Source organism: Pituophis catenifer, unplaced genomic scaffold, assembly GCF_029215685.1.
Source record: "Pituophis catenifer annectens isolate HBS135680 unplaced genomic scaffold, rPitCat1.0.hap2 SCAF_1, whole genome shotgun sequence".
Lineage (NCBI taxonomy): Eukaryota > Metazoa > Chordata > Lepidosauria > Squamata > Colubridae > Pituophis > Pituophis catenifer.
In genome coordinates, this window is record NW_027256881.1 from 51979879 (window position 1) to 52007282 (window position 27404).

Here is a 27404-nt window from a genome sequence, read left to right on the forward strand (position 1 = left end):
CTCACAGCAATCAGCAGAAATATGCAAATAAAGCCATCATAATACTGCTTTCTGTGAGGTCAGTCAAGAAACTTATTGAAATGAAACAACTTTATTTAAATGAAAGGAAGACAACCTTGGATATAAGATGAATTCCTCCTCCTGAAAAAAAGAACACTGCAACTGTCATAAATACATGCTGATTGTCAAGAACCTGAATTTTGATCACATGACTGTGAGGATGTTGTGATGGTCATAAGTGCAAGGAACGGTTTTAAGTCACTTTTTCTCAGTGCTGTTGCAACTTCGAAAGGTCACTAAATGAATGGTTGCAAGACCGGTAGTCCTCATTTATCGAGTGCCTTGGGGAACAGCTGTTATGATGATAAAAAATCCCCACATTTATTACTTTTACAGCACATCTCCCTCAGTCTATTGTTTGCCGTTTGTCAACTAATACCCATTTTCCTAAGCCACAACATGTTCTCCCCCCACCCAGCAGAGTGCCCAAACAAGCTATCTTCTCCTGGGCTGCTTTTATCCACATCACATTATGTCCCTAAAAAGTGCTAACTGAAAGTTAACAAGCCTCACTCTGTGACCTCATTTGATTAGATACTTCTGCCAGCTCATGCTGTTGCCTGACACTGACAAGATCCTAATCAGTTTCACACACAAGTCTTTGCCTCCTAAGCAACTTACATCTCACAACCCAGAGCATGCTAGACCAACAGCTGGTGCTAGTGCATTCCTTTCCACATGTATTCCCCACTGTGTGTCTGCTTATTCTCTTGTAATCCATTTTTCACCTATGAATGTAAAGACAAACATTCTTTTTGCTAATTATCCCAATGCCACGGTGAGCTTTCTAAAGAGCGGGTTCTGAGAAGAAAGAACTATAACATTTGCTCTTTACTCAGCTTTTTAATGAGTTCCATAAACCTCCTTCACCATTTGGGCTCACCCAGCTACACTGGGTCATGTCTGGCAATGTAATGCAAGAAAAGCTCTAGTAAAATCATAAGCTCAGTTGTAGTCATATGATATTCAGTTAACAGCCAAGTTTCCAAGACCAATTATAGTTGTTAAACAAGTTGTTACCCTATCTGTACACACACTTACAAACCAGAAACTATAAACTTAAAAAAGGAATATAATAAACAACACTATGTGTTATAAATTAATTACCTACTATATAAAGCATTTCATCTGATTTGTAAAATTAATTCTCTACTTACATGACACTGAGAATGGCAACCTTTCTGTCATACTGTATTCCAAGGGAGGTACATTATACTGGGGATGAATCACTTTAGCCCATCTCATTCCATGTATGTTGCCACAGAAACTAGGTTAAGAGATTTTGGTTGAAATGAATTTTTATGTTTACTAGAGAAAGATAGTAATAGATGTCTTTTTAGGGTAACTTGCCTTCACAAGATTTACTGTCTAATAAATCCTACTGAATTGTGTTCTTATTGTGTTCTTATTCACAGGCATGTAGGGTTTTTTGGAGGAAAAGTATGCACATAATGATTCAAAGAAGTACATTAATCCATTGACAATTCTTGAGGACGGCATTTAATGTTGGCTAATCTGACTGATGCTCCTATCCCTGTGGATTCAGGGAAGATGCTTTGGGAGTTGAAAGATGTTGGTGTGCATGCTCATGAGTGTAGAAATAGGGTTACGTCCAGGGTGGCAGCCAGAAATAGCTGGGACAGGAGAAGGGTTCAAATTCCACTTGACTTCTTGGTGGCAGATAGAGCGTTGCAAAGTAGTTGAAGTGAAGCCTTACTTGCTGCTTTGGAACAGGGGTCCCTAATCCCTGTGCTGTGGCCTACTACCGGGCCATGGCATATTCGCAACCAGATCACGGGCCAGCACAGGCACACACATGCAACTTGATTAGCACAAGTGGAGGGCCAGCGTGCACGCACATGTAGCCCCACTTGCAGTTGAGCTGTGTGTGCATGCGCACTGGCCTGCCACTTGTGTGGTCCAGTTCCTCTCCCCAGCCCAGCTGCCACGCTGCAAAGGTTGGGGACCGCTGCTTTAGAAGATCTAGCCAATCTGGCTGGTAAGTAGCAACAGAAGCATTCCTAATTGTTTTCTTACTTTGATGCTGGGTCGAGAGATTTCTCTGTGTGTTTGCATCTGTGTGAAAATGTATGCAGATAAAGGGTATCTGTTACTTTAAAGAACTTAATTTTGCTCCTCTGCAATGTCAAATTGGTCCAAAATAAAGCAGAAGTCATCTATGATTTGATTGTGGATGAGAAAATTTACTTAATTTTTCTAAGAGATATTCAGGGAATATAGGCCAGCTAGTATATGTTCACCTTCTCCTGCCAGAGTACTCTGTAGGAAGTGATGTGATTATGATTCATAAAAAGAGTTTATCAGAGCGCCTGTGAGAGATCTGGTTCATAGTGAGGTTGTACAGCTGGAGATAGATTTGGAATTTTGTTTGCCTACCAACTCTACACTTGTGTAATAGAATACCTCATTGAGCCGACAGTTCTCCTGGCCTTGAAGTTAGTGCTGGAGACCTCTATGGTTATGATATTCATGGATGTTAATATCCACATTGGATTTGTTTGTTTGAGCCGTGGCAATGTGCATCTGTCCCAGTTGGGAACAGGACCAACATAAAATATTATCTTATCAATAACTTTTTTTTAACAGAGAAGTATTCCATAACTGGGAAAACCTCAGGTTTTCCTGTTGTTATGATTGAACCACCTCTGCAGGGAGATTGGTCTAATTAGGATGGCCTGTTATAAAAAGATTTTGTGTCAAATTGGATTCTCTGAAAACTAGGAAGTGTTTGGGACTGAATTCAGTAGAGATTTGTTGATGCAATGGTTGGTACCTGGAAGAGGAACTTCAGTAAGGCTGTTAACACAAGTGCTCTCTCTGAACCACTTCAAAACTTGTCCTATGGTACTGGGGCCATCTGATTTTTAATTTCTTGATTCCAATAAAGGAGACTATTTGTAGCTCAGGGTTGATATGAGGGGTCCTTGGTGCTTGGTTGTTTTCTTGCAGACATTTCATTACCCAAACTAGGTAACATCATCAGTGTACCAAGGACCCCTAATGTCTTGATTTTTTTTAAAAAAATTGCAAACTGCTGACAGACTATATTTGTTAGAGCAATAATTAATTTAAATATATTTTAAAATAAGAGTTTTAAAAATTTATGATGTTTGAACATTGTATTCAGAGCAATTAAAAACTTGGATATGTGGAGGAAAAATGCTTTTACTGGAATGTTGGAAACAGTATTAGATAATAAGCAATAATTTAACATTTTAATTTTTTAAAAAAATAATCACTTGAAATGCCAACATCATACAACATTGTAACTGCCAAATATGTTTGAAGAGGAAAGTTTTAAACATGGAAAAAGTTCTAGGCCACATCTCTTATGAGAATGTTCAGGGGTTCCAGACCTACTTTATTCTCATTTCTCCCCAAACTATTTGCCATAAAAACCCTCTGTATGGACCAGTGGTCCAAAAAGGATGATTAGATGATACTACAATAGTTTCCCCATTTTTCTCCCTCCAGTGCAGTTACTTGCTTACTTCTGAATATAAGAAATCTTCCCTTCTACCTCCAATTCACAAGTAGGCATCTAATTTTTAAAAAAATATTTTTATACTACTTTTCATTAAAATGACAAAATAAAGCTCTGCTTTTGTAAATACAATACACTTTTAGTATTTTAGCAATTATTCAACATAACACCCATCCCCAGACAATAATCTACAAATTATCTCTCAGTGTGTTCTTCAATGTAGCATTTTAGAACCTACCCATTTCATCACATTATTCTGCTGAAATCTGGTCAAACTCTCTATTTGACACTATGATAATAAAATTTCATTAATGAAATTATTTTATTAATGCGGTTCTTGTTTTTAATTTTTTTTAAAAAAAATTATTTTAAACGCACGGGGCCTTTTACAACAGCCATTTTTTATAAGGATCTATTCTTGTCAAATCATATACATGGAATTATCTAATGTGATAAACAATTTTATTAGAAACCTGTTTCCAGAGCAATTTTAACTGTACAATAACTTGACAAAGCAAAATGCCAGAAGAGGGAAAAAAGGATGGAAATTATTGTATTACAACCAGGAAATTCACTGTGAAGATCTCAACAAAGGCAAAGGTCTTGAGCAAAACTGTGTGAGTGATTTTGTGGAGTTAGATATACATTTAGAGCATAAATAAACAATGTGAAGAGAAATCAATGTGGAGAAGCAACATCAACATGAACATTAAGCATCACTGTTGAATTATGAACTTTTTGGTTGAGGTAGTACTTTTAATATGCTATGGATTCAGAAGAGTAATAAAGGTAATGTAAAGAAAACAGGTGTAAGTCCCTCCCGCCCCCTAACATGAAGTTTCACAAACAATAGTAAGAGCACGTATATATTGCAATTTTATTTCTTCTGCTCAAACAAAACAGCGTTAGCATTTAAGAAATTTTAAAATGACACAATATGGTAAAAATAGCAGAGAATTAACTGAGAAACTCAAAAAGAAGTAAAACTAAATGCATGAAATTGTAACATTCATTAATGTTTCATCTTCAGTTTTGATTGACACTTGATGCTTGCAAACCTTTTAAACAATGAACTTTTTTCATGACAACTCTGAAGAGATTTCAGCACCAGCACTAAGATTTGTACATTCAGTTTGTATTCAATTGACTTATTAGCCATTTGTGTATGATAGGACAGGTTTATCACAGATCAGATCACAGTGTTGAGGAAAGCATTGCCTTCCTGGAATTAAAAGTGATCCCCTAAACCATATTCAGCTTAAGGCATCTACTTACAAAAGCACAGGAACCATCATTACATTTTCAAAGAAGAATTATTAAAAGAATCTAATAACCTGTAGCTAATTTTACTTACAGGATTATCTGGCAATGGCATAACTGTCACTATTACAGCCTGATTTAACAGTTTAACTAAACTGAGATTCCTGAAATGGTTCAGTTCAGGATCATGTTAACTATGCATGTTGAAAGACAAGGTCTCAGTTTCATTTTTTCTTTTTCCCTTTACACAGAACTCATTAATTTTAGACCAAGGCACAAAACGTTTAGTGCATTAACCAGTTTCATTCACAATCTAGTAACTTAATGTTCTTACCTTTGGACCACTTACATGTTTAAGATTCTTGCGAGCCCATCTTTGAATTTTCTTTACAAACAAAATCAAACATGATTTCTGACAGGAATAAGCATTTTAGCTTATACTGCTTAAACATACATTACTTTCGAAAGATGAAAATGCCTCCTCTTAATTTCAAGCAATTATTTGCTTTGAGATTTAAATGCCTTCAATTAAAGAATATGGAAAAAATAATTTAAAGCCATGGCCACTGATTACATGTTATAAACCATATTTCTGTCTTATACAAAGAGGGAAACAAGACTGTTTCTCTGAAACAGCCGAAATGGGCTGTTTATTTGCTTTGGTGTTCAATATTCAGGGAGGATATGCTAGTTAAAGCTTTCTTGTGAACTAAGCTGGACGTTAACTGAGTAAATTAAGAAAGCAAGTAATTAAACTCAAACATTATTTTGAAATCAGCATAGATCATTAAAAATCAGTATTCCAATATTGCAACACGGAGAATTTAAGATGTAATCAGGAATACATATATTTTTTCCAAATCACAAAACAGATTACACACAAAAGTTTAAAAAATTGTAACGCAAATGTATAAATGGGGAAGGAGATAAAACTGGATATGTGATTTTTCTTCCCTCTAAAACTAGATTGCTACATCAATTCTTAAGACTTTTTCCATTTTTTCTTTTTTTCCACATGTTAATATTTAATTGTGAAATAAAATCCAATGCATGGTGACAAAAATAGGAGCAACCCAAAAAATACCAATTGAGTAATACTTTTCCCCCAATCCCGTTTCTTCTCACTTTACTGACAGTGATCATTTACAAATTCAGGTTAAAACAAACTTTGTTAAGGTCAGTGATGGAGAAGGGTAGAAAAATAACACATGAATTATTTATTTTAGGATCATACCAAAATTTAATTCAATGAACAAATGTAGGTAGCCAATGTGAAAATAATATGCTATTACTTTTCATTGCCTGTTTTAAAAATTTATTCTAAGTATTATCCTGACGCTTAATGCTTAACTTTATATCAAGCTGAAAAAAGAAGCAAAAAGCAGGGTTTCAAGAACTGCTACTGAAACATTACTAAGTTTGAAATACAAATGAAATGATACAAAAAGTATTAAGTACCTGGTTCTATTTAACATGTTTACTGATAAATCACATTTTCCTTATTATTACACATGCATGCAATATAAGGAAAAATAGTGCAGCAATTAATACAAATTGTTTAAATAAAAAAGTTGCCCCAATTCCCAACCCAACACCTCCCCAAGTTTGCCTGGGCATTAACTAGGCCTTATTGTAAAAAGGCTATTTAATATTTGTGGCATGCAAGAATGGTTTAAATTAAAAGCCAACTCTGTGGTTATTTATGTTACAAAAATGTCTGCATGCATAAATCTTAAAAGCTCAAAAACCTATGGTAAGTCTATAACAATCTAACAATTTACATTTGATCATATTGATTTGTATTCAGGAGAAGTCTCAGATTTGGTAAAGCATATCATTTTAGGAAGGCATCTATATCTTTATAATCTGGGCAGCATTTGCATTTTTCTTTAAAAAACTTCATGAAGGCTAATCAGAGAGGCTTGCTTATCCTAAGAATCCAATATTCAATATACTATGATATTCTGGATCTCTCATTCATCAATATTGGGTTTTACAGTTTCTATGCTGTGAATTGAAGTCATGCCTTGTTTTTAATCAAGGAAATATCTAATGCGATAGGAAGACTACCTGAGATACAGTTGTATGTCAATCTCACTTGCTAAATTCTTTACTAAGAAAACCTCTCTGAAAAGCCTCCTTAAGTTTTTCTCCTTTTTAAAAACTTAATACACTGTAAATATGCAGCTTCAATATTGATATTAAACATTTCAATGCACCTGCCTAACAGGCTTATGATTTTCTGCATAAATCATTGCCACAATTTCAGACTATTTTCCATCTTATTGAAAGTCAGAAAACAGCAGCAAAAGGAAATAGTGTATCACCATATTGTTGTCTGAAAGTTCAGAATCTTGTTTTCTCCTTCTTTCAAGAATATTTTTCCATTATCTTCCAGCAGCTCACAAAATGTAGCTGATTTTGTGCAAGACCAGTGGTCCAAACATCTTAGTCCTAATCTTTCTACACTGTATTTGACTTGTTCAGTTCTTGTCGAATTGCTGATTTGAGCAATGGGAAGAAAAAAAGAACAGTCTGTTAACTGATGAAGAAAAATGTGAACTGATACTTTTGAAAAACATGTCTATTAAAATATTAAAGCTCAGATAGCACCCCAATATTACAGTATTATAGTGGTGGATTCACAATATTTATATGTTTGATTTATCAAGTAAATAGAAAATGAAGAGGGAAGATTGTTGAACACTGTATTTGGACAAATAGCACTGTTTGTTTGAGGGATTATGTTCAAACTGAAATTTGATGAAAACTGAGAGACAAAAACATAAAACAATTATTCAAGATACATAGTAAAGTGAACTGAGTAGAAGAGGCATGAAAACATGAAAGGTAAATTTGAAAACATATTTAGGCTTATGTTGCCTAAGAATAGTTATGACTACCCGTGTTTCCCCGAAAATAAGATCCTGTCTTATATTTTTTTTGAACCCCGAAATAAGCACTTGGCCTTATTTTCGGGGAGGTCTTATTATTTTGGAGTAAGTACAAGATGGGGCTCCTCTTGCTGTCTTATCCGATTTCCAGCTCTGTGTTTAATTATTTTCGGGGAGGGCTTATTTTAGCGCATGCGCTCAAAAGCCAGCTTATTATCAGGGGATGTCTTATTTTCAGGGAAACAGAGTATATATGGGAGAAAGATTTTAGGGAATCTTATTTATTTGCTACTACTATTCATAGGTATCAGTGATGGAAATCCAACTGATTAAAATATAATATGATCAATTAAAAGGATAATTTGAGGGGAAATGATGTCTATAAAATCCAAGTGATGTAAATGATGAAAATGTACATAATATACATTTTTGAGTAATCTACAGACATTGCATATAAATTACAGTACAAATGTATTGCCTGATTTGCCAAAAATGGCATTTTCCCATTATTTCAGAATGAAGTCCAAACTTAATATTCTAGCCACTACATCAAAAGCAAAAATTGAGGTGTTTTATCTATAATTGTACTTAAAATTGTTTATATTTAACACGAGTCACTTCATGTGAGATAAGTGGTCATATAAATTTGACAAAATAGATGATTACTGTATATTAATTAATTTTCATTATATTTTTTTCCTGTTGTAAACTACACCTTGGGAAGAAATGGTTTAAAAAATCAGCTAAGAAATGAAGTCATTAAATTAAATAAAACGACTGATATGAAGCTTGATGAGTTCCTATCCCACTCAATAAAAACTGAAATTATGATAGTGAAAGACTGGGAAGGAAAAATGAGACAAATGGAATTTTCAAACTTCTTTTGCATTTCTAAAATTTCATAGGAACTCCCTTCCCTAAATAATCACAAATTTATATACTTACCATCAATTAATTCTTCTTTTAGTTTTGTTAATTCCTTCCTCATTTCCTCTAAAATATCCTGATAATAGAACAAGATTAAGTTTATTTTTTCCAAAGATATTCCAAACTGCCAAAAATAGTGTCTGTTCTTTGATGTAAAGTAAATTAATTAAATGTATTGAAATTAAAAATTTCAAAAGTCTAGGTGAAACATTTTCCTTACTTTTACAAAGAATTTATATGCCTACAAATTTGTATGTTCACATGTCCAAATTGAACAAATGTTGATATCTAGTTAAAACATTTTAAAAGTTTTTGATGTTTGGCGCATTGTTTCTGTAGATCTTATGATAAAATATTTAAGAGTACATAATTCAAATTCTTGTGCATTTACTGATACTTGTAACATTTTCATTTTTTATTACAAGCACTGCCGATTCAATACAGAAATAAAATAATTAAAAAATGGACAATAAGCCATATTAAGCTAAGAAATTTTATTCTAGCAGAAAATAACTACCTGTTTCAATCTGTCATAGTCTAGTCCTTCAGACTGTACCCCATTAGTATTTGGTTGCCCAGAAGATGCAGATTTTGGTCTAAAAACAAAAACAGTATTCAAGTTAACTGCATTCAACAAATTATAACATTTCCACACTGCTTATCATGACTGCAATTTTTCCAAAACAATTGAACAGTTTCTCAATGCATATTGGAAATTGAACATGCTAACCAGCGATTATAGGGATTGAGGTACAAAATTACTGGAGGGCTAAAGGTTAATTTACCCAGTTGCAACTAAAATAAGATATGTAAAATTGGTTATGTCATAAAAATAGAAATAAAAATACGTCTGAAAAAATATCTACAACATTTGACTCATCTTCAAGAAGGGCTTCATTCCAAAATTTCCAATGTTTCAATAGTTGGTTTTCAAGAAAATCAAGAGCATTTTTTCCTTTCCATACCTTAGCACAGGGGTGGGCAATCATGGCTCTTTTACAACCTGTGGACTTCAACTCCCAGAATTCCTGAGACAGCTTGGCTTGGCTGTCTCAGGAATTCTGGGAGTTGAAGTCCACAGGTTGTAAAAGAGCCACAATTGCCCACCCCTGCCTTAGCACATCACAAGGGATATTTTCTATGATTTATAAAAAAATGTAAAAGACAAAACAGCAAAGATACTTTATTCCTTCTCTTGTCTTTATGGTTCTAAATATACAAGCTACTAATCAAATCTAACTTAAAACTCTTCTATTCCAGTTATTTGTGGGTAATATAAATGACTTTTAAAATAAGTGATAAATACCTTGAGATAATAGGTGATTTGCTTCCATTCATTGTATTTGTTCTTTCCCAAGGCTTTCTTGTTAATTCTGCAGGAAATAAAATATCTAAATTTTAGGCTTATATGCACTGGATAACTCTGAAAGAATTACCATGCTTAAAGAGAATAGTGTTTTGTACTACTTTGAATAAATCACTGCTTGGCAGAACTAAAATGTAGGCCAAACCAAAAAACTTTGGTTGTTCCGAGCTTGAACAAAGCAAAATCCAGATGAACAAGAAGGGCAAGACTCATATGTATCTTCCCTTTTCCTCTATCAACTGCACCCATTATGGCATATCCTAATAGCAATAGCAGTTAGACTTATATACCGCTTTATAGTGCTTTTACAGCCCTCTCTAAGCAGTTTACAGAGTCAGCATATTGTCCCCAACAGTCTGGGTCCTAATAGTCTACTGGCCCCCATTTGCCCAGTAACAACCCAGTGTCCCAGAACTTTGTACTCTATCAATCTGCCTTCCACCCCATCTCACTGCAATGACTCTGGGCAGCTAAGAACAGGTAAGAATACCATAAAAAATAAAAACAAAAATATATAAAACTGATAATGACTACCAAGATAGTCAATTAAAAGCAACCATGAGATTCCAACCGACTCCTAGTCCCTATGCCTAGACACTCTTTACAGCTTTTTCGAAAACCGTAAGGCTATGGCAAATCTAAACTTTGAGGGAAGAGTGTCCTCATAGGGCAAGGACAGGGTCAGAAAACTCCTGCTTTCTGAATTTGCAGGATGATATTTTCCAATGAAGGAATTTGCAAGTGTGTTTCTAGTGAGATGGGTAGAAACAATTGGGAAGAGGCAGCTCTGCAAATAACCTTCCCCCATCTATTCCACAGGAAGCTTTATAGCTTGAATTACACTTGGAAGCATTCTGAAAGCCAGGGGAATGTCCCTTGTTTTTTCCCCATTCTCCTCCAACCATTTTTCTTCAAATGAAACCATCCTCCTTTATTCCATTCCTCTTCCTTTTAACCCTTTTCTGTTCCCCATATACATTTTTGCTCAGGTCAAAAGCCTTGTTTTGTGCATTAATTCAATCAAGTCTTTTTATTCATTAAATGGTCCATGCAGGTTTCATGGCTTGGGGCCAGCCTATTTGAAGGACCACTTCTCCCCCATGACATTCAACTAGTCCACCAGATGGGAAGGCAGGATAAGTTGCTCTTACCATCTATTAGTGATATATATCTGGTGGGACCATGGAAAAGGGTCTTCTTGCTGGTTGCCCTTTCTCTATGGAATATCATTTCCCCTGAGATATGATTGGCCCCCAACTTATTCCTTTTCTGAAAGGCCCTGATGACATGGTTTTGTCCTTGAGCCTGGGGACCAAGAATGGAGATTGAGTCAATCAAGTGTTGATTTGATTTTGTTGCTGCTGCCATTGATGGTGAGGGAGGGGTATGGGACTTTTATGTTGTGGATTTTTAATATTGTAATCCATCTGAAGTCACCTAATGTGAGCTGGGTGACCATATAGATCTGTCTAATAATAAAATAAATAAATTTTGGGATTGGGCCACCAAACCCAGTTGTTCTGTAGATTAAATGATTCATGCACTGAATGTTTGATATATTCAGACTTTTTAATAAACACTTTAAATATGTAAATGCATTGAATTACAAGGAATACAGATGATGATTCTGCTTTCCTAAACCAAAAGGAGCTCTGAATATAGAGTTACGTATTTTTTTCTTAGATGAACCATATTAAAAATAAGCAAAAATCTCTCTCCAACTTCATAATTATTATTCTGCAATTTATGTTACATATTTCAATACTGTACAAGAGTATTGTACCTATGAGTCACCTATGCAAACTCATGTTACACAATTTATACAGCTTACCAGGTGTACTTGTTGAAGGAGGCTTGGGAACTAAAGGCTCTGGTTCTTCCTGTTCAATGGGACAAAAATGTAATATTTTATAAATCTGCTTAAATTTGTGACTCAAGGAAAAAGACTCATAATTTCAGAACCAACACAAAAATCATAATTCTAAAATCTCAAGCTCTATTAAATTTGAAATATAGAAGCCATATTTTTCAATTACACAGATTAATTTCTATGATTATAACAATTTAATTGCTGAATGTCATATAATTTGCCAGAGTATTTTCAACTTACACTTTTTTCTTCTTTTGTTTCTGTTTCTGATGACCCCTTCTCAGCAATTCTTCTCCTTCAAGTAAGGATGAAAGAGTATTTGGTTACTATCTGCCAATATCTGACTCTTATTCATCTGTTCTAACATAAATACTGATAAGAAAAGTGATAAAAGAACAAGTCTTGGTGAGCCAAGGTGGCACAGTGGTTAGAGTGCAGTACTGCAGCTACTTCAGCTGACTGCTAGTTCAGCAGATCAGCAGATCAAATCTCACCAGCTCAAGGTTGACTCAGCCTTCTATCCTTCTGAGGTGGGTAAAATGAGGACCCAGATTGTTGGGGCAATATGCTAATTAGTATACTGTCTTTGGTGTAAGCCGTTCAGAGTTCTCGAAGAGTGGGCGGCATAAAAATATGAATAATAATCATAATAATAATAATAATAATATCATCATGAGACTTGGTGTGATATCATTTTTAGTTCTGTGAAAATTTAGCTGGGCCCCAGTTTTGTGTAGGAGTTAAAAGGCACTAGGAGGCAGTGTGTTCTAATTCTGTGTTGTGCAAACCAGTTGGATTACTTTGGGCTAGTCATCTCAGCCCTAGGAAGAACACAATGACAACTACTTCCAAAAAAATCTTCTTAAAAATATTACACTAACTTCTCCAGATAGTCATCAAGAATCACAAGTTCATTCAAAGGTGGATACATTAAAAAAATACTATAGTTAAATTCTTACCTTCTTGCAAGTAGAGCACTCATTTCTTCCATTAATCCACTTCCTCCAAGTGGCAGTGGCCCATTTCCACGACTAGTATCTGTTTTGGGGGAAGCAGAATTTGTTCCTCCACTTGGAACAGGAGAATCTTCATTCTATAAGTGATATGCAGAAAAGCAGTGATGACGGTACCATTATTATTAAGAACATATAGTTGACACATAACATTTCAAAATAGCCCAGAGACATTTTTTAAAAAAATAATTAATCTGGATTTGGCTGGGGGGAAAAAAACACAGCTGCCATTATACTGTATCTGAACATTACGTACTATAGTGGAGGGTTTTAGACACTTCTTGCCATTATTGTGAAAATCTGAAACTAAGATTTTAAAACTGAATTTAAATATTTGAATTTGAATTGTACTTACCCGTGATACTTTTCTGAGTTTGGCTCCAGCAAGAGCAGCAGCTAGTCCTGTTAAAGGTCGATAATCTTCATACATCATTCCCATAGAAAAGCCAGTAGCAGGGAGAGGAGGTGCAGGAGGTGGAAGAGGCACCTGAGTAGGTAGGGGAGGAGGTGGTGGTGGAGGTGCCCCTAAAGATGGAAGAGGTGGAGGAGGTGGTGGTCCAGGGGGAGGTGGGACTGCTGATGGGGACTGAACAGGGACAGATGGAAGTGGGGGAGGAGGAGGGGGTGCGGGTGGTCCTTGTGTAATACCTGGTTAAAAATACATACACACATACAGAAACCAAATACAGGAATTGAGATACCAAGTAACATTCAAAAGAACTAATTCTCTATTACTTCAAATGAAAAAAAAAAACCTTTATATATCCTAATGTGATTTTCATTAGGAAACTGGTCAATGTCATTTCAGAAAAACATCCAGCCATATTAATTCATATGCTTCAACTAACATAAACAATTTAGTTTGGAAAAACAGCATTAAAAATTTCTTAAATAAAATAATGATGAAAATAATATTTATGTCAAGGGTAACAATGGAAAACCTTTATTTTTAAATTGAATTGCAGTAATATCATAACATAATATAATTTGTGCCTTCTTTGTATGCACCTAAAAAAGTGCATTCTCCATTCTCCCAATTCTATCACTTAAGCTTGTTTTAAATACAAAATACCAGAAAGTAATATTTCCATTTCCATTCATATTTCATGGTTTTGGTTTTCCCCAGAAGTATTAATAAAACTTATTAATAAAACATATATTAGTGTGTTAGAACATTTCAATCTGTTGATGAAATGATTATTTTCCCCTACAGCATCAATGAAAACAAAAATATTCTATAACTGGGATATAGTTTTGCCTGGAAATATACATTATCGCACAGGTGTCAAACTCGATCACGTCACGTGATGTATCATGACTTTTTTGCCTTTGCGGAGCCGGTGGGCATGGCCTGCACGTAATGCATCTGGCCTGCAGCCACCAGTTTAACAACCCTGCATTATCACAACTCTGTAAGAGTTTGCCTAATCTTGAATTATGACTTATTTGGAAAAAAGAGATCCCTTATGTTTATCTCAAAAAATAACCCCACATAGTGATATTTACCCGATAGGAATATGACCTTGTATTTCAGATATTTCTCCAAAAAAATAATTAAATGGCAGAAAAATTAAGCACCTGCAAACATTTTGGACACTTCACCACTTCCTTATTTTATTAATTAGAGTTGCCAACCTCAAAGGCAAGATTTATTTTCACCAACAAATATGTATATGTGACATTTGTGTACATATATACATATGTTTGTCTGTTTGTGAATATGTATCTGTACTTCCTCTCCAAAATAAAAAAAGAATCCATATTAATGATTATTAAATTTATTTGTAAAAAAAGCTCCCCATTTGTAAAAATAAACTGATTCTCCATCCACACAATTCCACAAACACTCACATAAACAAAAAGAATTTATCTGAAGAAAGCTATGTTTTATAAGCATAAGACTATGCATGTTCACCCTGTGGTAAATCCCATAAAGTTTAATAGTGCTGTTTTTTCTGGGTTTTTCTCAAAATCAGGATATCAACTCATGGCAGGCAGGCTTTCCATTACAGGCACTCTATTCAGTGACTAGGGTCTTCATACCTGTTCCTTCTTGAAGAGTTTCCTCTACCTCTATTACAATATTTACTGTAAATGTAAAATAACTCTCTCATTTCAATCCCGTTTGGAGAAAAAAAAATTCCTCATCTTCCTTTCGGGTAAATATGATAGAAGAACAATTAGTTTGTCACAAAACTGATTTATAAAAATACATCAAAATTCCTAAGAATTTTTAGATAAATAGATTAAATAAGAGGAGCTTAAAGTTATCAATATATACAAATGACATGAATGAATCTGCTGTCTGTCTGTCTGTCTGTCTGTCTGTCTGTCTGTCTATCTATCTATCTCCATTTCTAATCCACCCTATTCCCTATTGATAATGGAGTATCAATGGAAAGGCTCTCAAAAGAAACAACAAAGTAAATCTAAATATTTTAAGAAATAATATTAAAATACCAAAATATCAATTCACTGTCAAAAATTTTTCATTTAATCAAGTCTTATGTTTACTTTCAGTAAGTCCCTTTCCCACAAATAACAGTTTAGAAACTATTTGAAAAAATAAGCAAACCATTCTTCCAAAGCGTTTTTCCAAAGTAAGACACTGATAAATTTAACATTTTGCTAAACTTTGGTTGGATATATGAAGATTAGGAGAGCTTTAAAAGTGTTAGTTCTTCAGGATAAATCAAGTTTGGGATGCAAATTAGTTTGAGTGCATTTTTTTATTAGTTAATTAGTATTAACATCAGAAACCTTACCCTGCTGAGACGTAGGTTCAGCCGGCTGAGAGGCTGTCTGCAAGACTGGCTCAGAAGCAGAGGAGTCTCCCAGCACAGAGTTTAGAGAGTTCTCAACAAAGGCAGGGGGAGCTGCAGAGGGAGAAGGGAGAACACTAGGCTTGGATGAGGGAGCTGAGGCATTAGGGGAAGTTGGAGAAGAAGCTTGAAGTCCAGAGACTGAGAGAGGTTGAAAGGAAGATGGTGGTAGTGGTGCTGGACCTGAGGTAGGTGGTGAAGAAACTGAATAATTTGCCAATTCCGGAAGACCATTAGGTGCAGTGGGGGACATCTGAGATAACTGAACAGTAACAGGAATTGGGAGAACAGGCTTGGGGCCGGTGGCTTTGCCTGGAGGACTGCTAATCATTACAGGAGGTGAAGGAGGAAGGGGTGCAAAACTAGAAGCTGACCAAGTAGTTGACTTGGTAGTTGGAGGCAAAGAAGGAGGGGGGTTTACAGGTGAAGGTGGTTGAGAATTTTTATTTACTGGACGAGGAACCGTAGCATAATGGGGAAGAACAGGGTGGAAGGCAGAGCCCAAAGATGTAGCAAAACGTGATGCAGAGTGCCTTAGTGGTGGTGTAGGGGGGGAGGAAACTGACTGTGCAGAAGTCACTATAGCATAGTCCGGAGTAGAGTCTGACATTGCTTTAGCATATGAAGGAGGTGGTGCTGAAGGAGGCTGGCAACTGGCATATTCAGGAAGTGAAGGATTATACAGGGAGTTGTCAAAAGATGGAGCTGGACAGAAGATAGCATCAGCAAAGGCAGGATAAAAGAGGAGAGAAAGAGAGAGAAAAAGGGAGCTAATGAAGCAACAAAACCAGCATTCAAACGATATTTACAATGCAGACTATAGTTAGTACCAGAGGATTAGGCAAAGTAAATTACTGTTAGGAGAGTTTATACAGTATCCATTTTTTAATTCATTTTTGCCATTCATATTTACATCAATATCTAAAATTACAACTTTGCTCTATAAAAGCAGCTGCCCTACAGAATATGCTTTCAAGCTGTAATAAAAATTAACTGGTTGGAATTAATTGTAGTGATTTCCTTTTATTTATATATATATATATATATATATATATATATATATATATATATATATATATATATATATATATTTATTTACATAGCTGCCTTATTCAGCACGACTTGGGATGATGCACATCAATAATACTGAATCAATAAAAACCATATAATAAAATTAAATATTAAAAACATAAAAAACAACATACAAACACATAAATGCCAGGAAAAAAAGTGATCCTATGGAAAATATCAGTCCTGGACACTAAGTTGGGTGGAGTGACCATGGAGGCACTGCAATGGTGAGAAGTGTGAAGACTGATTGTAAATGGTACTCATTCAGTACCATTCCAACTTTGAAGGGTTGCTGAATGAGGGGTCAGTAAACAACGGCACATTTCCTGGATCCAGCCATATGAGTTTGACTAAGCATAAAGTATAATGATGTTCCCCAAGAAGGGAAAGTTGGAGACAGGCCAGAAATTACCCAGCATGGTCAGATTTCAAGACTAGCTTCTTGAGGAGAGGGTAAACTACTGCTTTTTAAACATAGGGTAGGACCTCTCCTTCTATCTCAAAAAAGTATTCACCACCACTTGGATACAGTCACATTCTAACTCCCAGGAGTCTTAACTAACCAGAAATGACATGGATTTAAAATACAAGTGAATGCACTCACAGCTCCAAATACCCCATCCATTTTTTCAAGCCTAACAGGATTAAATTCTTCCCAGTTAACCATGTCAGATCATGTCTCAGCCAACTGCATAGTACATGCACGATCAGAATCCAAATCCATGCAGTACTAAGCAACTTTATTTGAAAAATTCCATGAGAAATCCTGCCTGGTTGTCAACCCTCCCAGGTAAACCTAACAGAAAAAAACAATTAGATGAACTAATTATACTTTATTGTAAGACTACATTAACAGAATCTTTTAAATCTGTTGCCACTTTTAACTACCTAAGAGTGGGCCCTTCCTAAATTTCACTCTCTGACTATTAAACCAGTGCTCCTGCCTCTCTTGTCTGATTGTCTCTTTGCCTCATTCCCCAAGGCCATCCATTACACTGGTATACTGGTCATCAGCATGGAATCGAGTCACTTTAAATAGGGCTGTTGGATGGCAACCTGTGGGTGCAGATTAAGATAAGAGTAGCAAAATATCTCCGTTTTGCTGCTCACTGTTTTGTACCACAGTGTAGTACTTAACAAAAACTCTTACCTATGTACAGAATATTTATTTTTTCTTCTAGCATTGTAGTAGAAGTCTACTCTTCCATTTTATTTCATGGAATGCTTCTGAAAATCAGCTGGCTAAGGCACACTCATTCTAAGTAGTGACTAAGGCCATAGTTAAATAATATATCAAATCCTCAGGAATATTGCCTTGTGTCCTCTGAAACATAACTAGGTCCATCAGATATCCAAACTGAACCAGATGTATAAATCCCACCTCCTTATGGGGAAAGTAGATAACAAAAATTCCAAAGCAATCAAAGAGTCATTTGTTCATAACAAGAGACAAACAGAACACTTCCTAACTTCAGATCATGTCGCCATTGACTTGACATTAAAACAGATCCAGAATGTATCAGTCATCAATGAACTGAACAGTATATGGTTGCTATGGTGGTCATGAAGTCTTGAGCCACTCTGGTGCCAAAGGATGGCAGAATAAAGTTCCCTAGAACCATAGGCCTGCCACATTCTACCATCAGCCAAACAACTGAATTGAGCAGTTCAGACAAGTATATTGCAGAAATTTGCAGACATTACATCTATTTCCCAACGTCACAAATAAGATCTTTAGATAACTCTAAATAGTTATATAGGGGACAGTGCCTCTGAAAGCAATACAATTCTCCTTGACAGCAGCCATTCTTTCATCCTTGCCTTTGAACTAAAGCTGATACTTGCATCCTAGGGAGACATGTTTATAAAGCAGGATGACTTCTTTCTATGATCCTCAAGTTTCTGTAATTCAAACCAGATTGGCCCTCTCCTTCAAAATAAGATATTGAATGAGAGCCTTATTATTAGTCAATCTAATTTTAAGCAGCAGTAGACTGAGACCAGGACCAAGAAGCTAATGATCAGGTCTTGGGGTTTATAACATGGAGCTAGAAGACAGAAATGGTACATGACACCAAGGGTGCTTTCTCCATGAACAGCCCACTGCCTGTCTCCTGTCATATTTCAACAATTATCCTAGGTCATACCTTAATAGTTTTCCGGGTTAGTTCTGAGGGTTAGTGTTCTTAATGGTTTTTACAGAAGAGAAGGGTGTAATTTCACTATAGGAATAATATAATCTTGTCTACCAGGGCTTTGATTTAGTTTAAAAGTGGAACATACAGGAGCAGCTGTACCTTTTTGCAGCCACAACTATTTTCAAAACTTTCAGGACTGCACAATTGCAGCAAAAACCCACAATGGCAGTAGCCATATGAACCTGGAAAAGTATTATTCTGTTTACATTTATCTCAGAAAGATTATGGGTTTATGTTCCAAAACAACTCTTCTGAATCAAAGTAATGCAATTGTAGTGCAATAGTGCTAGAATATTTGTGAGCCTTTTTGAATTTTCCATATTTCTGCATAAATTCGAGCTAAATACGACCATTTCTCTATATTTTAAGTGTGGAGAAACAGACATGTTTGATTCACATTTAGCTCACATTTTGAGATAGAGAGAATTCAATTGAACAAATGAGTCAAAAACATGATACCTGTTCACTGATTTATTAAGGAAAATGGCCCAAAGCTGTACATTTGTATGTGGTAAAAGTATGTGAACCTCTAGATTATCAGTTCATTTGAAGGAGAAATTAGAGTCAGATTATTTATTCAATTGGATAATAATCAGACTGAACAATGGTGTGCATGGCAGGGTTACAAGGAGAAAGCCACTATTCTCCAAAAAGAACATTGCTGCCATCTACACTTTGCAAAACACTACATGGGTAAGTCAGAAGGCTTCTGGAAGAATGTTCTGTGGATGAATGAGACCAAAATAGAACTTTTGGGCTTCAATGAAAAAGTAAACACAGTATTCCAGTCCTGGAATCTTATCCCATCTGTGAAACATGTTGTGGTAGTATCATGATTTGGGACTGCTTTATTGCCTCTGAAGCAGGATAGCTTGCCATCATCAATGGAACTATGAATTCTGAATTGTACCAGCAAACTCTAGAGGAAAATGACAGGGTATCGGTCTGTAAATTGAGATTCAAGGGAAAGTAGGTCATGTAGCAAGACAACATATGAAAGTTAATGGTTTAGAATGCCAAGTCAAAGTCCTGACCTTAATCCTATAGAAATATTATGGGAGGAGCTAAAGCAGGCACTTCATACAATGAAACCCACCATATCCTCCCTGAGTTGAAGCTGTTCTGTAAGTAGAAATGGGCTAAAATTCCTCCAAGTAAATGAGCAGGGCTAATCAACAAGTATCAGAAACATTTAGTTGCATTTATTTATTGCTGCCCAAGGGTGGCATACCAGTTCCTGAAAGCAAAGCCTCACATCCTTTTGCCACACACAAATATTTAGCTTTGGATAATTTTCCTCAATAAATCAATGAACAAGTATAATATTTTTGACTGATTTGTTTAACTGGGTTCTCTTTATCTAGTTTTAGCAGTTGTGTGAAAAACAGATTATGCTTTATGCAAAAACATTGAAAATTCAAAAAAGTTCACAAACTTTTAAGCATCACCATACCTATTCAGAAGTAAATCCCACTGAGTCCAATGGAACTTTCTTTCAGATATCTACAAAAAATAAAGGCTCCTTTAAGATAATGTCACTTCCTAGTAAATATATAAACATGTTCATCTGATTTGCTTGGTAACAACACAAGTGATTTACAATTGTCTTTCTTCAAGACGACGACTTCCCAATCTGGCCTAAAGTTCTGTTCTTCCCGATGGTCTATCATCAGCTGCTAACAAGCTTTTAGCCTCCTTATTTTTTTTAAATCAGACAAGGTTGGTTAAGGGCTGCTCACTACTGTAGACCTAAATTGCTGCTAACTTCTTTCCTTTAAAGAACGTAGATATCACATTTCAAATAAATAATCTACGACAGCATAAAAAATGAAAGCATTCTTTCTTCCTGAAATGAGTAGCTAAACCTACTGAGCCAGGAAATACAATAGGGCAAAGGAACTGCTGTAAATTCAACATGTAAAATAGCTGTATGTCTGCTTGTCAGGGTTAAAAAGACTTTTTAGATTAAAAGGCAGGATGTATTTTTTTAAGCTGAAATAACTTATTGTTTTATGCAGTTGATATTCCTGAATAATGAGTAATAAGTGTGGGAAGGGAAGCTAGAAAAAATATTGTAAGCTAATAATAGCCATTTACAAAGTTGCACAAATTAATCATGTTTTACTACAAAAAAGGTTCTGCAAAGCTATAAGGCAATAGTACTACATGTTTAGATTCATGGTCTATAGTACGATGAGAATGAACTTGATATCACTTACTCTCCAGGTTTACAATCATGTGAAAAAATAAATATATCCCATTGAATGTTTCAACATATTTTAATATAGATATTTGATCATTTCGACACTATTGATAAAGGAGATAGAAGATAACAAATGTTATCCACCAATTACACTTTGTATAATTTACACCACTGCATAATTTAAACAAACATGTAGACAATTTTTTTGTGTGAAAAAAGTAAATACTCCCCCACAAACATTTATCCCTAGCTCACAGAGCTAAACTTAGAATCAGGTGCACCAGGATCAGGTACAAATTATTAGAAAATCATTAGAGAGGATCTAGTGGCTAAGACACTGAGCTTGTTGATCAAAAGGTCGGCAGTTCAGTGGTTCAAATCCCCAGTGCCACATAATGAGGTGAGCTCCCGTTACTTGTCCCAGCTTCTGCCAACCTAGCAGTTTGAAAGCAAGTAAAAAATGCAAGTAGAAAAATAGGGACCACCTTTGGTGGGAAGGTAACAGCATTCCGTGCACCTTTGGCATTTAGTCATCCTGGCCACATGACCATGGAGATGTCTTCTGACAGCGCTGGCTCTTCGGCTTTGAAACGGAGATGAGCACCGCCCCCTAGAGTCGGGAATGACTAGGACATATGTGAAAGGGGAACCTTTACCTTTAGACAAACATGGAATCATAACGCTGGAAGGGAACTTGGAGATTTTCTAGTCCAATATATCTTATACCATCCTGGTCAAAAGGTTGCCAGTCTATCTTTGAAAACCTGCAGTGATGGAGCACCTACAGTTTCAGGACGCAAACTAATCCACTGATTGTTATGTCAGAAAATTTCTTTTTACTTCTAGGTTGGATCTCTTTTTAACAAGTTTCCACCCATTATTTGTTGTCTGCTATTTGGTGCTTTGGAGAATAAGTCAATCCCCTTTTCTCTGTGACAGCCTCTCAAGTACTAGAAGACAGTTATATTTCCCCAAGTCCTTCTCTTCAATGGGTTAGACATACAGTACTTAGCTCCCTCAACTAACTCGTATGAGTTAGCCTCCAGACCCTTTATCATCTCTGTTGAACTTTTCTGCACACTTTCTATGGTCTCCGCATTTATTTATTGTTTTTTGCATCATGGTGGCCAGAAATCTATGCAATATTCCGATTGTGGCCTCACAACTACAGTATAAAGTGATATTATTACTTCTCGTGATCTTGATATTATCCCTCTATTGATGCAGCCCAGGACTGAATTGGCTTTTTTAGCAGCTGTGGGACATTGCTGGCTCATATTAGATCTAGACTCCTACATCTCTCTCACAGTTACTTCTGTTGAGTCAGATGCACTTATTTTGTACCTATGCATTTGGTATTTTTCCTGCCTAAGTGCACAAACTTACTTTTCTCACCACAGAATTGTATCTTGTTGGACAGGGCTCAATGCTCAAATCTGTCAAGCTCCTTTTGAATCCTGAATTCATTTTTCAAAGTGTTAGCAATTCTACCCAGCTTGGTGTCATATGCAAATTTGATGAATTCCCCTTTTATCCCTTCGTCTATATAATTTATGAAAATGTTGAAGAGTACTGGGCCAAGACAGAATCTTGAGATAACCCACTGCATGTTTCCATCCATGTAGATGTAGTTCCATTAAGTATTATATGCTGGAGAAACCTGTCTTATTTAAATCTCAGATGTTTAGTTTATTTGCCCTTTGTTGCAGAAGTGCATGATATCACCATACTTAGATTGAAAGAGCTCACAATTTCATCATGTGACCTATGAATCTCAAAACAACTTATTTGTGAAAGTACATGAGTCTACCATTAGAAAGAAAGGACAAAAATTATCTCTACAAGAGAGGTGTGCCAGGAGGAAACGTTGCCATCTAGAAAGCATATCAAGGCAAGACTAAAGTTTGCTCATGAATTTGTAGGCAAAGACCATGGAACAATGAGCTGTGATAGATGAGGCAAAGATAAGCCACCCTACCAAAAGCCATATTTAGCAAAACCCAAATACAGCATTTCACCAGAAGAACCTTACCAACCTGTAAAGCATAGTGGTGTAAATGTTATTATTTGAGTCTGCTTTACTGTTTCAGCACCTGAGCAGCTCTTCATCATGGAATCCACTATGAATCCTTCATTATATCAGAGGGTGCCTGAGGATGTGAGAGCAATTGAAAGTGGACCTTGCAAGATAACAATGGCCCTAAATATTCTAATAAATCCACCAAGGAACGGCAGGGAAAAAAGATAAAGAAATAGAGGGTTCTCCCATTAAGATGCTATGGTGTGCATGCAAGAAACATCTCACAGTTGAAAAAAAATTGTGCATGGAAGAGTGGGGAAAAATTTCTCCCAGTCAATGTCAGAGACTGGTAGTTGTAAGAAATGCCCACTTGAAGTTTTTTTTCCTGCCACAGAAGCAATACCAGTTGTTAGAATCAAGAGTTTACAGTACTTACTTTTCCCACAGAATTAAATGATGTACCTGTCAATTTTTGTTGAATAAATGATTGCTAACTCAATTTTTCAGGTTTTTTGTTCAATTATATCACCCTTATCTTCATGTACTGTTTGAATGAAAATAACATATTGATATATTCACATATGTTAAAAAAGAAAAAAAATTAGATGGGATATACTTAGTTCTTCACATGACTGTATATTCAGAGATATTCATGGTAACAGCGAAAAACTATGGTTCTGTTTAAGATTTATGGTAGTTTAACTGTCAAAATGAGCAAACAGTTATCCAAACATTGTATTTTATTTTAGCTGTGGCTTTTAATTAGTTTTCACAAACTGTATTTGAAAATAACTATAGTATGGCCAAGTTAAGACTAGATAACAGCAATAGCTAGCTCCTAGAACCGTGATGGTAAACCTATGGCATGCGTGCCAGAGGTGGCACACAGAGCCTTCTCTGTGGACACACCCGCCGTTGCCAACTGCTCTTCCGGGTTCCGTCGCACACATATGTGCCGGCCAGCTTGTCCGGCACGCACGCGCAATGGCCAGCTGCTCTCTACTGGGTTCTGGTGCGCATCAGGTCTTCGTGCAAAGACCAGATGGCTGGCATGCATGTGCGTGCCAGAATCTGAAAGAGAGCAGCTGGCCGGTGTGCATGCGGGCTAGGCTAGCTGGCTAGCACGTATGCGTGTGATGGAACCCAGAAGAGCAGCTGGTTGCTGCATGCATGCGCACCAGCCAGCTGGTCTCATCCAGGTTCCAGTGCTCCGGCATGCGTGCACGCACACACGCGTGCTTCAGTTTGGCACTCAGTGCCGAAAAGGTTAACCATCACTGTCCTAGAAGCTATTTTTATCATTCTAAAATATGCATTAAATTTTGCACCACATAAATCCCTGAGCCATTCAACTTCAAAGGAAAATTCACACATGCTTCTGTTGAAAACTGAAAATAGTTTTACACTGCAGATTTCTACAATAATTTTCTGAAACAGAAAGTTTTGAAAAAATGCAATCTGCATAGTTCAATTTTCTGTTCACATAAAACATGTAATAATCAACTATGTACTGACAATACAGCTTAAATCCATGTCCTACTTAACTTAAAATATCATCTATATAGGTGCCAAAAGATTTAAGAAAAAATCTTCATGTGATCAGCCTAATAACATTATTAAACTCTCATGCTACTCATGCAATTACAGACAACTAGCTGTTAAAAGTTATCTTTTGTTATCAAATTAGTGAATAAAACAGCCAGAGAATATAGCTACTAAATACATAGTACGTATAATTTCAGCTTAGTTTATAATTCATATTGCCTCATACATGCTATGTTTCCCCTGTACGTCCAGTTGATTTGAAAATAACTTCAATCGTATGTTTCTCCTCTGGCCCTAAAACCACATTGCCCAGACTCAACGCTGAAAATGGCTACCTTGTTATTGGGCATGACAGAGAAGGCTACAACTAAGAAAAAAGGAATAGAAAAGCATAAACAAAGAGACAAGAACAAGAAGGCAGTAACAGAAATAAAGCACTTGAAATGAAACAAAGCAAGAGATCTTAAATTCTGGCAGTAGGATTAGTGCTAGTAACAGGACTACTGAATAGCAAAAACAAGGACTTATAGACACTTTTGAAGGACAAGATACAGATATTTTGGAACAAAATGGATATTTACATTCTAGTCTCACTGTATCAGGACAGTAACAATAATGTTGTCCAAGTGTCATGTTTTCTTTTTTTCATAAGATTTTTCTAATTGCATGCCTCTGATTGTTTAATATGTACAGAATGAAGCCAGAAAATTTGCGTTCATATTAATGGGCATTTTTTTTTTTGCAAAATTGACTATTCATAAAAAATAAAATTTGGAAAACACTGAAATCTGACATAATGCAAATACTTATAATTTTAATTCCCCAAGCAAAATAGCAGCTCATTTTCATTAATTATCCTAATTCATTCTAAAGCACAGAATCTATAGTTTTTCTGCAGAAAAGGTGAGACTAGCTTATTAAGTGAAAAGACTACTTGCTTACTAATTAATATTAAATAAGCATTTTTTGAGATATTGCAATCCCTCCAGATACTTTACATTAAAACTCAATATGAATATAGTCACACTGGCACATTTTATATTTCAAAAGCAGAATAAATTCAATCTGGATATAACTGCTTTTGTTAATTAGGTAGCTTACAAGTAACTGGGAAATAATTTTAATCTTTGTCAATCAGAAAATCTGTATTTTAAAAATTTTGAAATTCTTACCAGCACTTGACAGTTTCCTCTCTCGTTCCCATTCCAGCTGCTCTCTTTCTAGTTGGTCTTGCCGCTCTCTTTCCTGTTTTTCCCATTCCAATCTCTCCCGCTCTTGTCTTTCCCGTTCTTGCCTCTCTCTCTCTAGGCGTTCTTGCCATTCTCGTTCTCGTCTTTCTCTCTCCTGACGTTCCCTCTCCAGTTGCTCCTGTTCTAATCGTTCTCGTTCCAGTCTTTCCTTTTCTAGCTTTTCTCGTTCTAGCCTCTCTCGCTCTAGTCTGTCTCGTTCCAGCCTTTCACGTTCCATTCTGTCCCGTTCCAGCCTCTCTCTTTCCAACTCTTTTTGTCGTTGTTGTTCCTGCAATTGCCTAAAATAAAGAAAATAAGAAGAGTTAAATGAAGTATTTAAATCAGAATAAAAGAAACTTAGTCATTACTTTTTAAATACACAGGATGTTATGGTAAAAGATTTGGTCTTATATACCACAGTATTACTTAATTTACTGTTTAGCTTGTTTTTTGATCCAGAATTTATTAGTTAATGTAAATAGTATTCTGCTGCTATTTCCATAATATCTATGGACAGATGTTTGTCCACACAATTCTGTTGAAATTTTCACTAATCATATCTGCAATACCCAAAACTGCTCAGTAGGATAATGGATCTTCAGCAAGTAGAACAAAAGTTCAATTTAAACAGACCTGTTTTAAGGCTGGAGTACTATGAACAACTTCCATCTTGGAGGATTTAGTTGTAAAAACCCTCTGGACACCCACAGAATAGCATAGTCCAAATGGCAGAATGGAACATGCTTAAATCCTAATTCCGTATGCTCGTCATAAAATATTTAAACACACATTTTAAAAGGACATTTTTTTCCGTGTTTCAATTTTTTTTATTAGCTTATCAGAATATAAAACACAAAGAAAAATGAAAATAATTAAAAACTAGAGGAAGAAAAAGGGAAAAGGGGAGTGTGTAGGGTTAGGGTTGGGGGAGAAAAAAAAAGGTGTGCACATCCAACCCTTTTTAGCACAGTGATAACAACATTACAGCCTCAACTTCAAAAGCCCCAAGTCTCAAAAATGGCGAAGATCTCCCAAAAATGGTAACATGTGGCTAAAAAGAGTCTCTTTTATCTTAATAAAGATAATAATCTCATAAAACAATTAAGAAATGAAAGACACAATTTATTGTCCGTTTGATAAATGGGTGCTTTTTTAACAGTGAAGTAATTGCAGCTCCGCCCACAGCTGAATGGTTCACTGGCTGCTCTGAAGCACAGCTGCTGAGGCTTCCTGCAGACCACTTCTATATGGAGAATCTTGTGAGGTGATTCTAGGACTCTCCTTAACCCCAGGAAAAAATATATAAATAAAAGCAACATGGTTCCCTTCTTATTAGTTGAAGAAGCTTCAATACAGAGGGAAGTCCCTCATGACTGGACAGTCAGCCATGTTCATTGGAAGTCACAAAAGAACATTCTTAA

At 35.9% G+C, this 27404-nt stretch overlaps 1 protein-coding gene across 4 annotated transcripts in view; it reads right to left on the minus strand.

The window, feature by feature from the left end:
- Positions 1–4418: 4418 nt before the first annotated feature.
- ENAH (ENAH actin regulator) overlaps positions 4419–27404 on the minus strand; it is an 89921-nt gene continuing 66935 nt past the window's right edge. For 2 of the 4 annotated variants that reach the window (XM_070932412.1, XM_070932413.1), the window contains exons 5-14: positions 25927–26282; positions 15661–16422; positions 13251–13543; positions 12842–12975; positions 12123–12177; positions 11844–11892; positions 9953–10019; positions 9164–9242; positions 8665–8722; positions 4419–7326 (exon numbers count right to left, since the gene is read on the minus strand). In XM_070932412.1, the coding sequence (XP_070788513.1) occupies positions 7289–7326; positions 8665–8722; positions 9164–9242; positions 9953–10019; positions 11844–11892; positions 12123–12177; positions 12842–12975; positions 13251–13543; positions 15661–16422; positions 25927–26282 (1891 nt within the window). In that variant the 3' untranslated portion in view covers positions 4419–7288. The remainder of the gene's footprint in view (positions 7327–8664; positions 8723–9163; positions 9243–9952; positions 10020–11843; positions 11893–12122; positions 12178–12841; positions 12976–13250; positions 13544–15660; positions 16423–25926; positions 26283–27404) is intronic. The other 2 variants (XM_070932414.1, XM_070932415.1) reach the window with 2 other exon arrangements.